At 37.8% G+C, this 17,935-nt stretch overlaps 1 protein-coding gene across 1 annotated transcript in view; it reads right to left on the reverse strand.

The window, feature by feature from the left end:
• The window catches only part of LEW3 (UDP-Glycosyltransferase superfamily protein), a 167,230-nt gene that overhangs the window by 100,736 nt on the left and 48,559 nt on the right, over positions 1-17,935 (reverse strand). Inside the window, exon 3 of the mRNA XM_089419204.1 lies at positions 5,899-6,085. Coding sequence (XP_089275330.1) covers positions 5,899-6,085 — 187 coding nt within the window. The remainder of the gene's footprint in view (positions 1-5,898; positions 6,086-17,935) is intronic.

Genomic DNA, 17,935 nt, shown 5'->3' on the forward strand with positions numbered 1-17,935 from the left:
AACACCAAAGCCAGAATGGATTTTGTCATTAGAATCTTAAGAGAATCCTAGTGTGCTAGGTCGAGTTTCTGTAAAAGTAATTTGGAGATAATTTTAACTATTTGGTTAGGTTATTACAAATTGCTTGATCTGCTAGATTATGTTTGTGTCGCAAGACTGGGTGGTCTATGAGGGTCTATGTCAAATGGGTTTTTCCCCCTTGAGATGTAAAATTGTACTAGTCATCATGTAAAGTGTCTTGAGGGTTAATAAATGTTTTATCCCCTCATAAGTCCTATGTCCTAGGTGTTTTTTTCCAAAGACTAAGTTCGAGGGTCTAGTAAAAATAATAAAATAATAAAATTTAAAAATAACTAAAAAATTAAAAATAAATAAAATTTTGAAAAAAATAAAATAAAATAATAATAAGTCAAAGTTTTGAGGAAATAAATGCAAGATTTTAATTTTTTAATATATTAAAATGCATTTAAAATTTCGACGGATGAGATTAAAAGAGATTTTGATCCTCATCGACGGTCGAGATTATTTTGATATGGATCACTCAAACTAGCCATTGGGAATTTTTCCTTTAAATAAGGTGTTACGAGTCATTTGAGATCATTCGATCTGTGAGTCTTGTGCTGAAGAAAGATCTCTTGTAATCTTTTTCTTGTGCAATAAAAAAAGACTTTGGGGTTGAAATCTTGCTGGTGTTACTCTTCTGAAATGTTGTAAGATGTTTCATTTTAAATTATTTTTATATTTTTTATATATATTTTAAGGGATTGGTCACCTAATATAACTTATTTCCCTTAAATTATTAAAAAAAGTTTTGATCCCAATCCAATAGTCAAAATTAGTTGTTGGTCAAGTTAGTCGTTGGAGGCTCTGCTCAGTGTATTTAACATGCTAAGCTGGATCTGTTTCTTCAACTTGTCCTGACGATGAACCACACTGGTTGGTTCGAAACGCGTCGACAAATGGTACTTCATGTGATCTTCGCCGAAAAATCTTTTGTAAACTTGATATGGATCACAGAAGCCTCAACTCTACAATGTTTCATTTTTCTGCATAAATTTAATTTCAGCCATTGATAATAGCTTGATGAAGAGTAATGTTGAACACAGGTATCTTGTTTACTCACTAGGGTTTGAATGGTAATAGAATTTCTGAAATAAATGGCAGGTATCTCCATTGGATTTGGATTTTAGTAATGTTTTTTCCCTCTTTATTGATAGCTGAAGTGAGTTGTGCAGGAAATCTAGATTATGAAGATCAACGGGTGTTTGGGGAAGTTCTCAGCTGAACCAGCCAACTCCCGAAAAGCATTTTCTTGAAGAGCCCAACCAGTTTTGATCCTAGGTTTATCATTTAAGTTTATCTTTTGAATGCGTGAGAGGTTTTCTGAAGTATCTCATAGTAAATCTGAAATTCTGAAAATATTATTGTGGATTATTGACAAATCTGGCTGTTTAGAGTCGTAAATCTGTAAATATTGTAATTGATCTGTAGGGTTTTAGTTTTAATCCTTGCATATATTATTTCTGGGTATTTTTGCTTTTGCTGTGACAGGTTTTGGAGCTGAGGATATAATCTTGTCCTGAAGCCAGATCTAGGCCCTGGAGGGTAAGATCTAGCCTCAGCATCATTTTGCAGGGATAATCTTCAACGAGTTTTCAATTTTTCTGAAGAAAGTCGAGGGTCTGTCCAAGCTATCTGTTTGCTGGGGTTTCATTTCCAGGGAAAAATTTCGAAAATTTTTTTTTAGGGAGGCTGAGTGAAGCTCCTGGATTGCTGCCATCTTTCAGCTGTCTCCCTTATTTCTGTCAAGCTTATCTACGCACAGGTTTCTGCTTGCACATTATCATCTGCAAATTTTTCTTGCAGCTGCCCACTCGCTAGCTTTTCTCTCCCTCAAGCAACTCTGCTCTCCACACTTCTCAGCATTCACGCTGCTCATCGCTATCATCGATCTGCATCCACCTCGCTTTGTCCATACGTTGCTCCAAACGTTGTCCACGCTGCCAGGCCTGCGATCTTTCCACGCTCTGTTCATCGACTTCACCTGCAATCCACTGCCACTACCCACGCATTTCGCTCCTCAATTGAAACCTTTCACTGCCACCCTCCACGCAGCTCTCTCAGCGTCCTTTCCTTCTATGCATTACATAGCTGCCTTTCCCTGCGTGAAGCCCTCTCCTATCCGCTGCAATCTGTCAAATGCAGCTCTTCCCTTGCGACTCTTCCACGCAACAACAACCTCCATCCTGCTCTTCCTTTCTCCTTTCGCGGACTTGCACACGCCCACGCACAACACAAAAATGTTGAAACGATACAACGTAGATAAGATTTGGGGTCACGCATTATAAAATTCGATTTTTTATGATGGGTTGGGGTTTTTCATATGCGTAGGCAATAAAACCATAAAAGAAAATTCGATTTTTAGGTTTTGAATTGTATTAAGTTAGCATTCATATTTTGTTAGGTGTTAGTTTAGTTTTTAGATTTTATAAATTTCACTTTTTGCATATATTAGATCACGTTTTAATTTTTATTTAGCTTATAGTCTTTAGTTATAGTTTAATTTTAGTTTTGTTTTATTTAAATTTTGAATAAAAAAATAAATAAATAAATTATATAAAAATCATAAAAAGTTTTTTTTTAGTTTGTTCTCATTTTAGAATTTTATTTTATGATTTTGATTTTAACCATTACAAATAAATAAATAAATAAATTTTGAAATATTTTGTCAGATTTAGTCTTGGCTCAAGGATTGATCATATTTACAATTTGGGTGTATCTTTTCCGCTAAGGCTAAAATTTTGATGCGAGATTAATATTTATCATTTTTATAGTTAAACATGCTTAAATGTTTATTTGAAGATGAGCTATATGAAAGTGGTAACTGATTAGCATTTAAAATTGCATGGTTAATTAAAGCGTTTAATCTTTTGAATTTTAATTGTTGGAATATTGTTAAGGCCTTGTGCATTTATTGATTATCTCGCATTTGGTAAAATTAATCTTTGTTTGGGTTATTTGATAATAAATGATTGTTTTGCAGGGTTCATATTTCTACAACATTTGATAAATAATCATTTAATCATTAACTGCTTAAGGCACTGGAACATTAATTTCTAAAATCAATCAGGTGCTAAATTGCCTTGCTGCGTCTCCCAACCCAACTGGTCCACAGTTGGTCTTCCTTTATCCCATAGGGTCTACCCCCCTTAGCCTCGAGAGACGGCTTAAACGGAGGGATCGGGGATCAGGGTGACAGCCCCCGGTCTGGGTGTTGTCGTGTTGCCTGGACAATCTGTGCGACAAGACATACCAGGAAAGCTTTTCAACGGGAGTGCAAAAGGTGTGCAGCATTACTGAACCGTTGGTAAAGGTTCTTCGATTAGTTGATGGAGACAAGCCCGCAATGGATTACTTGTATGAGCCCATGGATAGGGCCAAAGAATCCATTTGGACCTACTAAGATGATAAGGGGGATGAGGGATTTCAGAAACAACTCCTCCTATGGGAAGTGATTGATGAACGATATAACAATACACTCCATTGTCCCATTCATGCTGCAGGGATCTACCTGAACCCCGCATTTGCTTACTCCTGTGGTTTCTTATTTGATGTTGAGGTCATGGATGGATTCTTCACTTGTGTTCAGAGGATGGTGCCATCTCCAGCAGAACGTGCAGAAATCTCCAAAGAAATGGAGATATACAGGATGGAAGGTGGCACATTTAGCTTTGACATGGTTGTGGTTGATAAGAAGACTAAAATCACAGGTATGTTTTAGTTTGTTTCAAATTTCATTGTCTCTTCAAGTTCATAACTTCATACTTTGCTTCAACTTTCAAATTTCATTTTTTTTCTTATGTTTATCTTATTTGTTGTAGATGCATGGTGGAGAAGCTATAGTGGCAGAGTACCCAATTTGCAAAGGCTTGCCATTTGAGTGCTCAACCAAACATGTAACTCCTCAGGATGCGAGCGCAATTGGAGTGTATTTGAAAAAATACACACCAAGAAGCGCAACAGGTTAAAACTTAAAATATTCCAAATTTCCAATTAATTTTTTGAATTCATTAAATAATATTTTTTTATAATTATTATTTTTTTATTTATAAATTATTTATTTATGACCCTTTTACAGGTTGGAATCCCAACGAATTAATGACATGGTCTACGTCTACTACAATCTTCGATTGTGGGTGAGGCAACTTGAGAGGACACCTGATGTGGAGGCCATCTCATTGGATGGGATTGACACCACTGTTGCATGGAGGGTTGAAGCCGAGAGGCCTCTCATGGAGTCGGCCACTGATTGGTTAGAGTAGGAGGTAGTGGAGGGGGTAGAGGAGCAGGAGCAGGAGCAACAAGAGAGGTGACACTAACTACCCAAGCTAACCCTATCACCAGTAGAGCACGTGGTCTACCTCTTGTAGCTCCTAGTTCTTCAGGTTTTAAATCAAAGCAGAGTCCACTACCAACTCCACGGCCATCTACATCTAGAGCGAAAGCTATTGCATTTTCTTGCAAGAAGGGCAGAGGAAATCAGTAGTATTAGTTATTTGGTTCATTTAATTGTATATGACATTATGACTCATGATATGAGATACATTATTATATTTTTTGTTGATATTTTGAGGCTGGGTTGGGACTCAAGACTTACTATTCAAGACATGATCCACTGTTATGTGTGATGTAGCACTAGAAAAGATATTACACATCTTATATATTAGTTCTTTTATCATATTTATGTGTCAATGCATTTATTTTATGTTGTAGATGCTTTAGATATTAAAAAAGTTGGAAAAAAATGAATATTTTTCTATTTGCCGATTTTTTCCCGATTTTTCTGATTTTTTCCCCTCGCCAATTTAATCCCGATCGCGGTGTTTGCAACATTGGTTCCTACTAACCCCAAGGAGGCAGGTTCTTTGCCTCTTCTGAATAATGCCAACAAAATAGAAAATATATTTGTTTACAGAATAGAGAAAAGTTACAGCAGCATATAGTCTTTAAGAGCCATTTTATGTCATATATTTAAATTTCATTTAATGTTTACATGGGGAAAGCAGTGTTTAGCTCAAACAATAGAACTATTGGCTGCACATCGTTTAATAGGAATCATTTTGCAGACATGCTTTTAATAGTTAAATATTGGATTTAGTAACAAAATACAGACCATGAGAAAGAGAGCCATATTCTCTGTGACAAATGAGGCATGCTGCCCAATGAACCAAATGCAATTGGGCAGACCTAATCTATTATATTTTAAAAATCATATTTCTTAGGGAATCAAAAAGCAGTAAAATGGATAACATAAGAAAACTCATGACAAATTCACATTTACATTCCACCACAAGTCCATGCCAAAATACAAACACTAATCACAAATGAAATTATCAATTGTCCCCAGCTACCTATCTATTCATTCTTGCACATTAAGACTGTACAACCAAACTATAAATGTATGTTACTAACTTACTGCATACTTATTGAAAGGTATGTTTTACACAAGTACCCTAGAGCATTAGCAGGTCATCCATTACATATGAACTCTTGCCAAACTCCATGAAACGAATAGCCTTTATGACTTGGACTACTACTGTGGGCTAACTCTGTTAGACATTCCCATCATCTCATTTTATCTGGGACAAACTAATATGAGATAGACAATAGCTGCCGGTACATTCCTACAACACCACTAACATGCTGCTGGCCCAACACACTGATTGTTAAATAAGATAAGACAAATGTTTCATTAATGTCCAACAAATGACCAAGAAACAGGTCAATGGGACTAGAGAGTACAACTAGTCCTCGTTAGATAACTATAAATGTATGTTACTGCATACTTAAGAAAAGGCACATTATAGAAATGAATTCACGTGAAATGATTGAAGGCACCTGGAGAGAGAGCGTATTGCAGGGAGGGTACACTCTCCTAATTCGTTGAGGTATGTTCCATAGCTTTTCAATATGAGATTGTGTCCATGAAGAGTTGACCATTGCCAAGTTTGAATAGAAACCTACCCATCCATATGTCCAAGTCATAAACTTGTAGTAAACTGCCTTACCTCTCGATAACCAAAAGCTGCAAGGAGGAGATTTGAATGGTTAATATAGAAAAACTAGTATATTTTGTCCAGAAATATACAATCCCTATTGATGTTGAACGAAGAAATCAGATGAAAAATTCCAAAATGACACCTTACATTTCACTTGCTATGTGTGGAACTGGTGTAATTATTGTCAATTAGTAAGTATAAAAACACAGTTGCAAGTGACATAAACATCATCGGCAAAGCACAAGAGTAAATCGAGAATATATCTCCATATATTATCATATTTAGCCTTAAGAATATTGTATGTAAGTAAAAATATAATGCCATTATGTAATTGTATCTCAATTTCAACATGGTATCCAAGGTTGTAACGTGTTATATCTCAAGAAAAAATCTCCTACCAAACTAAATGTATTCGACAAAACAATTCAAAAAAACCGCCATGCAATGTCTTTAAAAAACCTTAAAAACAAACGTATATGTTAGTATTTGTGGATTCTAACCACCAAATATCTAAGTTACCAGGAAACAGAAATGGATACGGATCCACCAGATTTTTGAAAAGTCGGGATCTGGATATAGTGGGGAAATGCCATGTATACAGAATACACCAATCCTTTTTTTTGTAATTTTAAAAAACATATTCAAAGTTAAAAATCAAAACCATTCATGAATGACAACATTAGAACTAAATCACTAGTTAATTCATAAATCCGAAGATTGAAATCATGACGCACCATGCTGTATACAAAAAGGATAACTGTTAATACAAAATTGAGTGTCCTATCAATGATCACTCTATTGATATGATGATGTACAGTAGGTCTAACTACATGTCAAAAAATGGCTCTATATGCTCATCAATTGAATATTTCAACTCTACATCTTAATCAACCTGTCATCTTCCTTGACATTTGGCTTAAAATCTAAAAATTCCCATCTAGTTACAGTGGTAAATGAATATTGTACATTGTTTGAGAACATGCTATAGTCTATGTATCATATTGTTCTAAGAGGAATCTTCACCTAGAGTTGGATGGGATTGATCTAATTAAATTATTAATGACACAGCCATTCTCTGTACACTATATATTATTATCTATGTATTGTCTTAAAGCTTTCTTGTTAGCATTATCAAAAATTGAAAATTAACATTTTGATGTGTCAAACCTTTCCTAGTAGCATTATCATGTGCTATACAACCTATAGGTATTTAATAACTTATACAACTATACAACATACAAATTACTAATAAGTGATCTAACTAAAAATCTAAATAGAATATTTAAAAAAAAACCAAAATCTCTAAAGTTATTTGCTTGGGATTTGGCGTGTGAGAGCTAGTTGACACAGGATCCGTTTCAATAGCATGGGATCTGTTTCCAGGCTTGAAGGATCTGTTTACGTGGCGGATCCTACGTGGATCTGGGTGGATACGTATCCGAAACGCGGATCCAGCATCAAGACCCCGTGGATCCGGTAACATAGCCGAATATATCTTTATGCATTGGTTTTTCTTGAACAATTGAGAGGATCATGGATATTTTTTGGATGATTCCACATTCATATAAAAGTTAGCTAACACATAACACTTAGAATTTTACAAAATTTACATCACCTTAACTAGTAGATTGGGATATTGACCCCTGTAAGCTAACAAGGTGTAACCATATGTAAAGCCACTACGCATTGTGTTGGCATTTTGGCTCAGGTATGGCGCTATGATACAGGTGTTGTCCTTGATGGCAACTCTCTTTGATGACAGATCTCCGTTCAGTCTACAGAATGAAGAGAAATCTCATATACGCAGGTTAATTAAGTCCAAGTTGCGTATACACGCTGGTGATATGCATACTAAGTCGCGTATACGCAGGAGAGCTATATAATAAGGCGCGTATACACGCAGATGCATGAACAGAAAAGTGCGTATATGTCGGGAAGTTTCCTTTTGGTCCATGGTAGTTAGTCCTCGGTACTTGTGCCCATGTCTTTGGACCAAAGTACCTCGACAGTCGTGTAGATCTCTAGTTTCGCAGTTGATGGTTTTGGATTTCTATGGTTTTGGCTCTTGGTATTGAGCAAGGCCTAAGGCTATATAAGGAGAAGAAGATCATTAGGCAAGATCATCTTTCGAAAAGGCTTGAATATCTGAAAAGGAAAGAGATCTGATATGCAGGTTCTGGGTTGCTTGATCTAAGCCAAGGAGAGATCACATCGGTTGATGGAAGACTAGATCTAAGGATAGATCGGGATCTAATGGTTTGAAATGCACTATCATGATATGGTTGATTATGCGTATTTCTAGATCTGCATACTGTCGCAATGTTATGTTCTGGGTCTAACTGATGTCTGGTACAGCTGCAAATTGAGAAAGTTTATTTTTAGATCTGTACGCAGGTTGGCTTCGGTAAAAGCGCGTGTATACGCGGGTTTTGCTCATTGAAGTAGCGTATATCTTTTGAAGCTTGATTTTGGGTTTACAGTTGGGTCTGACTGTTATTGCAGAGTTCTGTAGTCTGTTCTGTGTTCTGGTAACTGGTGATTGACAGGGTTCAGTGGTTCAGTGATTCAAAGTTTGGTTGTTTTATGCTTCAATGATCTGTTGTGAAAGGTGAATGAATTGTGGCCTTCAGATTGTAATGTTGTGCTTCAGGAATATCCAGTCTGAAAATGTATGAAAGGTGGTACCTGAAGGAAAGAAGATTGTAGGTCAGCACCTACGTACTAGTATCTTGGCTAGTACAAGAGCAAAGGGGGTTGGAGCTCCCTTCCAAGGAAGTTTGGAGAACGAGAGAAGGTTGTAGCCTTCTGCAGGTTGTAGCCTGCGTACTGGTATAAGGCTGCACCAGTACAAAAGATTGTAAACTGAAGTTTCATATTAAAGAAAGATAGAGACAACTTGCAGCAGGTGGTTTTCACCCACATTGGGTTTCCACCTTATATCTTGGTGTTCATGTGTGTGGCTTTTGATCTGTTCTGTTATACTGCACCTGTTTACTGTTAATGTGGTGAATAATGTCCTGATGAACTTAACTGAAGAATAAGCTAACTAAATTATGAGTTTTCTTCTTATACGCTGTTTTATTTAGTCACAGTAGCGTGTACACGCTGGTTCACTTAACTGAAGTAGCGTATATGTTTCTGAGCATTGAAAAAGTTTGATTGATCTGATAATACTGATTCACCCCCCCTCTCAGTATTATTTCCAACAATTGGTATCAGAGCAGGTCCTTCAGAGAAGCTTGATCGCTTGAAGGTAGATCATTCATCATGAGCAACTACGAGAAAGAAGCATCAATCAGGCCACCGATTTTTGATGGGACAAATTTCAATTATTGGAAGGTAAGAGTTACTGCATATCTTCAATCTCTTGGTACAGAAGTTTGGAACATTGTAGAAACAGGCTATGCTTTTCCTTCAGCTACTCCTACAGATCCAGCTGAGAAAAAGCAGTATGAAACAAATGCAAAAGCAGTCAGTACTCTATTAGGAAGTATATCCCAAACAGAATTCATGAAGGTCATGCACTTCAAATCAGCAAAAGAGATATGGGACAAAATGATCACTAGCTATGAAGGAGATGAACAGGTAAAGCAAGCTAAACTTCAAACTCTCAGGATTCAATATGAGACTCTCAAGATGTATAATGATGAAAGTGTGGCTAATTATTTTCTTCGGGTAGATGAGATTGTTAATTGTATGAAAAATTTGGGTGAAGAAATAAAAGAGACTATAGTAGTTCAAAAGATTCTAAGATCATTATCCCCCAAGTTTGAATCTAAAGTATCTGCAATAGAAGAAAAAGAAAATCTCCGTGTTCTCACTATGTCTCAGCTACATGGAATTCTAACTGCTTATGAAATGAGAAAGGGAGGTCCATCAGACAGAAGGGAAGCTGCTTTTAAGGCATCAGGAAAAGAAGATTACTATGAAGCAAGCCATGTTCCAGAAGAAGAGGAAGAAGAATCAAATTTTGTCAGAAATCTTCAAAGGGGTTCTGGAAGGTTCAGAGGTAAGCTACCTTTCAAATGCTTTGCTTGTGGAAGAGTAGGTCATTATGCTGCAAAATGTCCTTATAAGGATAAAGGAAAAGAACCTGCTAGATGGAACAAGAAACAAAGTGCAAATAAGAAAAGCTACTACACCCATGAAGATAGTGATGGCTTATCAAACAGTGATGAAGATGAACAAGGTAATAAATATAAGCTGTTAATGGCATTTGAAGATGATGATTATGAGGATGCTGTAGATGTGGATAATCTCTATAATGAAATTACTAGACTCAAGAGATGCATAGAAGAAAAGAATGTGATCATTGATACTTTGCAATTTCAAATTGATGAAAAGGAAAAACATCTTGAAAAACTAGAAGGTGAAATTGTTGGTCTCAGAAAAGAAATTGAGAAAACAAAAGCTATTAATCTTAAGTTTGTCAAAGGATCTGAAACTTTGGATGAGATTATCAATGTGCAGCGGTCTCCTCTAAACAAGACAGGTTTGGGCTATAATGGAGAAACCTCTCAAGCATCCACCTCAAAAAGTTATCTTGATGCAGCAAGAAGAAATGAGCAGAAGAACAATGAAGATAATCAGGTAAAGCAGGGACGAATTACAAACAGAAACTATCAGGGACAATCCTTCTTAAGGGTGAACAAAAGCTACAACCAACCACAGGTAAAATCTTCTCAGTTTGGCTCAAGAATAGATGAAAATAGAAATTACAATCAGTTGGCTGGTAGATTCAATAACCGCAGAAGCTTCTTCAATGGACAATGCTTTTCTTGCCATAACTTTGGTCACAAAGCAGCTCAATGTGTTGCATATAAAACAATCATGACTAGGGAAGCTCAAAAACAAAGAAGTATGACAGGGATTACAAAAAGAACCTATAACAACTTTTCGGTTCTTGAAAATGAAGTTGAATGTTCTATTTGCAATAATTTTGGTCATAAAGACTCTGAATGCAGGAGCAGGTTTCAGGAGAAAAAGGAACAAGCCACGAGCACCAAAACATGGAGAATAAAGGAACCTCAAACAGAAAGATGTGGGATAGCATTTTATGCAGAAGGACAGGAAAATCTATGGTACATTGACAGTGGATGTTCGAAACATAAGACAGGTGATAAAGAAAAACTTGAATCTTATTCTACTTTAGAAAAGGGAAAGAAAGTTTCTTTTGGAAATGATACTCCTGCAACTATAAAAGGAAAAGGTATTGCTCCTTTGAAAGAAAAGGTCAAGGCTGGAAATGTTTTATATGTTGATGGATTGAAGCATAATCTACTAAGTGTCAGCCAGATGTGTGATCAAAAAACCGAGGTTATTTTTAGATCGAATGGATGTCTTGTTCGTGATCTTGATACAGGTAAAACAGTTCTCGAAGGCAAAAGAACTCCAAATAATCTGTACATATTTGAAGAAGGACAACAACAATGCTATCTTAGCAAGGATGAAGAGCACTGGTTATGGCATCGAAGGTTGGGACATCTAAGCTTCTCACAAATAAGGAAAGCATGCAAATATCAGGCAGTTCGCGATCTTCCAGATATCAAAATTCCAGACAACACCATATGCAAATCTTGTCAGTTTGGAAAGCAAACCAGAACTAACTTTCCAGAGAAGGAAGGATCAGCTAGCTTGCCTCTTGAGCTAGTCCATACAGATGTATGTGGTCCATTTAGGAAAAGGACACCTCGAGGAGAAGAATATCTGATATTATTCATTGATGATTTCTCAAGGTTTGTTTGGTTAGGGCTTATGAAGCACAAAGATGAAGCATTCGAAAAATTCAAATCCTTCAAAGCATTGGTTGAAAATGAATCAGGACACAAAATTAAGTGCCTCAGATCTGACAGAGGTGGGGAGTTCACCTCAAATGAATTTTTCGATTTCTGTGACGAACATGGGATAAGAAGAGAATTCTCTACAACTAGAACTCCTCAGCAAAATGGGGTTGTGGAAAGAATGAACAGAACTATCCAACAAATGGCTCGTGCTATGCTCGATGAATCAGGTACTCCTGCAACCTTCTGGGGTGAAGCTGCACATGCTGCTGTTATTATTCTTAACAAAACAAATGTCCGAGTAAACAGCACTCAAACACCTCATGAGCTTTGGAGTGGTAAAACTCCTTCCGTGAAGCACTTCAAAATCTTTGGGAGCAAATGTTATATTAAGAATACTGATGAGCAACTTGGCAAACTTGAACCAAGAGCAGATGAAGGCATTCTTCTTGGTTATTCTCCACATAGCAAAGCATACAAGTGCTACAATAAAAGACTTGGCAGAATTGTTGACAGTATTGATATAGTGGTTGATGAGAAGGGATATATTCCTAGGCAAGTTCATCATGAAGACATTGAAGAAGATGAAGGTTACTTTCAAAGGCGAAATGATGAAGAAGAAGAACCTCAAGAAGAAGAAGAATCTCAAGAAGAACCAGAGGAGCAGACAAGAATAGAAGAGAAGACTCCATCCAGATATGTTCAAAAGAATCATCCAGAAACTCAGATTGTGGGGCAGAAAGAAGCAGGAGTACAAACAAGAAGGACACTTGCAGAAGCTTCAAGCTACTTGGCATTACTCTCCTCCACTGAACCACAAAATGTGAAAGAGGCATGCAAAGACGAATGTTGGGTCAAAGCAATGGATGAAGAACTTGAGCAAATCGAAAAGAACAACACTTGGGAATTAGTTCCTAGACCAAAAGATAAGAATGTAATAGGAACAAAATGGGTCTTCAAGAATAAATTAAATGAAAATGGAGAAGTAATTAGAAACAAGGCCAGACTTGTTTGTAAAGGGTATGCACAGCAAGAAGGAATAGATTTTGAAGAGACCTTTGCTCCTGTGGCAAGACTTGAGGCCATCCGAATGTTCCTTGCTCTCTCAAGCTTTCAAAACTTCAAGGTATTTCAAATGGACGTGAAATCAGCCTTCCTGAATGGAGACTTAGAAGAAGAAGTATATATTGAGCAGCCAGATGGCTTCATTCTTGGGAATGATCCAAACCTTGTATGCAGATTGAAAAAGGCACTCTATGGACTCAAACAAGCTCCAAGGGCTTGGTACTATCGGTTGGACAAATATCTTCACCAACAAGGCTTTTCAAAAGGATCAGCAGATAGCAATCTCTATATAAAAGTTGAAAATAACAAATTGCTAATTCTTGTTGTTTATGTAGATGATATTATTTTTGGCAGCAATGAAGAGACTATGAGTCAAAACTTTGCCTTGGTTATGCAGAAAGAATTCGAAATGTCACTTCTTGGAGAATTGACATATTTTCTTGGATTGCAAATCCAACAAAATGAAGGAGGTATCTTCTTGTCTCAAACCAAATACCTCAAGCAGATCTTGAAGAAGTATGGCATGGAAGAGTCAAAGCCAGTATGTACACCCATGGTTACAGGATGCAGCCTCAGTGCAAATGATGAATCAGCAGCAGTTCACCAACCCACTTATAGATCCATGATTGGGAGTTTGCTTTATTTGACAGGTACTCAACCAGATATTACACATGCAGTAGGAATGGTTGGAAGATTTCAAGCCAACCCAAAGGAAACTCATCTTCAGGCAGTCAAAAGAATCTTCAAATATCTTCAAGGGACCCAAAACTATGGCTTATGGTATCCTAGAAATACAGATCTCACTCTTCATGCTTACACAGATGCAGATTGGGCTGGAAGTGTGGATGATAGGAAAAGCACAAGTGGTGGTGCTTTCTTCATGGGTTCCAGATTAGTATCTTGGTTCAGCAAGAAACAGAGTTCGATTGCCTTATCTACAGCTGAAGCAGAATATGTGGCTGCAGCATCTTGTTGCACACAACTTCTTTGGATGATGCAGACCTTGCAGGACTTTCAAATCACTTGCACTCCACCCGTCTCTATCTTATGTGATAATACAAGTGCAATCAGCATTTCAAAGAATCCAGTCATGCACTCAAAGACCAAGCACATACCAATCAAGTACCATTTTCTTCGGGAACAAGTGCTTGAGCAGAAGGTCAAGTTGGAGTATGTTCCTTCTAAGGAACAAGTTGCTGATATTCTCACAAAACCACTGCCCAGGGAAACTTTTGAATATCTCAGACAAAAGCTGGGAGTAGTTGATGCTTCATCCTGCTGTTGAAGTTTGTTTATTCTACAGAAAAGTTGGTATACGCAGGTTACGGAAGGGCTATCCGCGTATATACGCAGGTTACGGAAAAGGAAGTCGCGTGTATGTTGGACGCTTGTTGCAGAAAGTATATCCGCGTACATACGCAGTTTCATGCAGGAGAAAACGCGTATATGAAGTTCTGAACAGCAAGGGCAATCTCTGGAGTTCTGAACAGCAATGGGTATGTCAGAATTCTTCAGGCACAGTTTCAGGGGGTGCAGCAGGCACAGGTTCAGGGGGAGCAGCTTAAAAGTCTCATAAAGCATTGTTGGCATTCAGATGTTTTGGTTGTTGGGTTCAGGAGAAGGAGCTCAGAAAGAAATCCTGGTTGCTGATCTAAAAAGATGTTTCTCAGATGCTGCTGGTGACTTTCATAAGTCTTGGTCTAGATCTGTTGTCCCTATGTCATATCTCTTTTATGATGTCAAGGTCATGTAACGGCCTATGTTGGTTTCCCCACTATGCCTGGGATGAATGATGTAATATAATTGATTGTCTCTGATGTGTCCCCTCTTGGTAGGGAGTATGGATGTATGTATTGAGTCTTTTGGTGATAGGAAGGTCCCTTATGGTGTATAAGTCTTGGTTCTTGTTGAAGAACATCTTTTGCAGATCTTGCCTACAGTCAGGGGGAGCATGTTTCAGCACAGCCAAGCAGAGGTATCAACATGTTCTCAGGGGGAGCACAGCCCTTTGCCCTTGATGACAAAGGGGGAGAATGATTCTAAGGATCTGAAGGTTGCCATCAAGTCCAAAGGGGGAGATTGTTGGCATTTTGGCTCAGGTATGGCGCTATGATACAGGTGTTGTCCTTGATGGCAACTCTCTTTGATGACAGATCTCCGTTCAGTCTACAGAATGAAGAGAAATCTCATATACGCAGGTTAATTAAGTCCAAGTTGCGTATACACGCTGGTGATATGCATACTAAGTCGCGTATACGCAGGAGAGCTATATAATAAGGCGCGTATACACGCAGATGCATGAACAGAAAAGTGCGTATATGTCGGGAAGTTTCCTTTTGGTCCATGGTAGTTAGTCCTCGGTACTTGTGCCCATGTCTTTGGACCAAAGTACCTCGACAGTCGTGTAGATCTCTAGTTTCGCAGTTGATGGTTTTGGATTTCTATGGTTTTGGCTCTTGGTATTGAGCAAGGCCTAAGGCTATATAAGGAGAAGAAGATCATTAGGCAAGATCATCTTTCGAAAAGGCTTGAATATCTGAAAAGGAAAGAGATCTGATATGCAGGTTCTGGGTTGCTTGATCTAAGCCAAGGAGAGATCACATCGGTTGATGGAAGACTAGATCTAAGGATAGATCGGGATCTAATGGTTTGAAATGCACTATCATGATATGGTTGATTATGCGTATTTCTAGATCTGCATACTGTCGCAATGTTATGTTCTGGGTCTAACTGATGTCTGGTACAGCTGCAAATTGAGAAAGTTTATTTTTAGATCTGTACGCAGGTTGGCTTCGGTAAAAGCGCGTGTATACGCGGGTTTTGCTCATTGAAGTAGCGTATATCTTTTGAAGCTTGATTTTGGGTTTACAGTTGGGTCTGACTGTTATTGCAGAGTTCTGTAGTCTGTTCTGTGTTCTGGTAACTGGTGATTGACAGGGTTCAGTGGTTCAGTGATTCAAAGTTTGGTTGTTTTATGCTTCAATGATCTGTTGTGAAAGGTGAATGAATTGTGGCCTTCAGATTGTAATGTTGTGCTTCAGGAATATCCAGTCTGAAAATGTATGAAAGGTGGTACCTGAAGGAAAGAAGATTGTAGGTCAGCACCTACGTACTAGTATCTTGGCTAGTACAAGAGCAAAGGGGGTTGGAGCTCCCTTCCAAGGAAGTTTGGAGAACGAGAGAAGGTTGTAGCCTTCTGCAGGTTGTAGCCTGCGTACTGGTATAAGGCTGCACCAGTACAAAAGATTGTAAACTGAAGTTTCATATTAAAGAAAGATAGAGACAACTTGCAGCAGGTGGTTTTCACCCACATTGGGTTTCCACCTTATATCTTGGTGTTCATGTGTGTGGCTTTTGATCTGTTCTGTTATACTGCACCTGTTTACTGTTAATGTGGTGAATAATGTCCTGATGAACTTAACTGAAGAATAAGCTAACTAAATTATGAGTTTTCTTCTTATACGCTGTTTTATTTAGTCACAGTAGCGTGTACACGCTAGTTCACTTAACTGAAGTAGCGTATATGTTTCTGAGCATTGAAAAAGTTTGATTGATCTGATAATACTGATTCACCCCCCCTCTCAGTATTATTTCCAACACATTGTTGAGATTCCGCTGTTAGTTTTACCTACTGTTGTTGCTCCGAAGATGTTCTCCCATCAACAGTGATGAGCATATCCTATAGTGCATCCAGCAGCTTCAAATTATATGCAAAGTCATAGTAGCTCGACTGAAAGCGCAGAAGTAGAAGAAGCATCTATGAGGTGCAGCAGTGCCAATAGTTTCAATATTCTGCTTCAATCGAAGAAAAGACATGTTGCTTCTCACAGGTCCATGTAACTGCTCTATTACCAAGCCTGAAAACATACCCTGAAGTGGATTTCATGTCATCCACTAATCTTGCCCAATCTAAAACTGAATAACCACATAACCAAAGTTCTTTGTGTCTGCCACATAAAATGCTAATATCTAATGTTCCTTTCACATATACTACCCCTCTTTTTGTTACTATCCAATGTTCTACCTCTGATGCGGTCATGAATCTAGAGATGTAATTGACTACATAACTCAAAGTCAGGTCTAGTGGCCATAAGATAGATCAAGCTTCCCCCCCCCCAAGTTGCACATAGACTAATTCATTAACTGCCTTAGAATCAGTCTTGGCTAAAAGTTCCAGCTCTTTCTATACATGTAGATGATATTTTCCAATCTACCACCCTCAACCTACCTAACAAACTTTTGGCATACTTTGCCTGTAACAAAAATATGTTTAACTGTTTGCCAAATTTCTACAACTAAGCAATAATGTAGAAGGCCTAAGTCAATCATTTCAAAATTTGCACATAAATTAGATTTTGCCAATGATATTTCCCCTACCTCACTACCTGTGATAATGATGTCACCTACATATATAACCAACATAATGACATCATCTCCAATGCTTTTGACATAAAGGTTGGGATCTGAAGGACTCTGCTAGAAACCTTATTCACCCAAATATTTGTCAGTTTTAATCCACCATGCTCTGGCTGCCTACTACAGGCCATAAAGAGACTTCTTCAATCAGCAGACCAAATGCTCTTTCCCTAGAACCTGAAAACCCTGTGGCTGGTACATGTATACTTACTCCTAATCTCCATTGAGGAAGGCACTCTTCACAGAAATCTGGTATAGTTTGCAACCAAATTGTGCTGCACTGGCTAGAATTAAACAAATTGTGCTCATCTTTGTTATGGAAGCAAAGGTTTCTTCATAATCAATTCCTTCTTTTCGTGCAAAGAGCTTTGCAACCAATCTTCCCTTATGCTTGTGAAGTGTCCCACCGGATTTGCACTTGACTTTATACACCCATTTGCAGCCAATGGGATTTTTCACTAGAGGTATCCCTTTGAGAGCCCATGTCTAATTTTTCATTAGAGTCTCTTGTTCAGCTTGCATGGCCTTTTCCCATTATGGTCTTCCTTTGGCCTTTTCATATTCCTAAGGCTCATATACGTCCTAAATGTTAGCCATCTGATTTTTGACCTCTTC

This window comes from Pinus tabuliformis, chromosome 4_1 (genome assembly GCF_031772625.1).
Source record: "Pinus tabuliformis cultivar Carrire ecotype Pingquan chromosome 4_1, CPIR1, whole genome shotgun sequence".
Lineage (NCBI taxonomy): Eukaryota > Viridiplantae > Streptophyta > Pinopsida > Pinales > Pinaceae > Pinus > Pinus tabuliformis.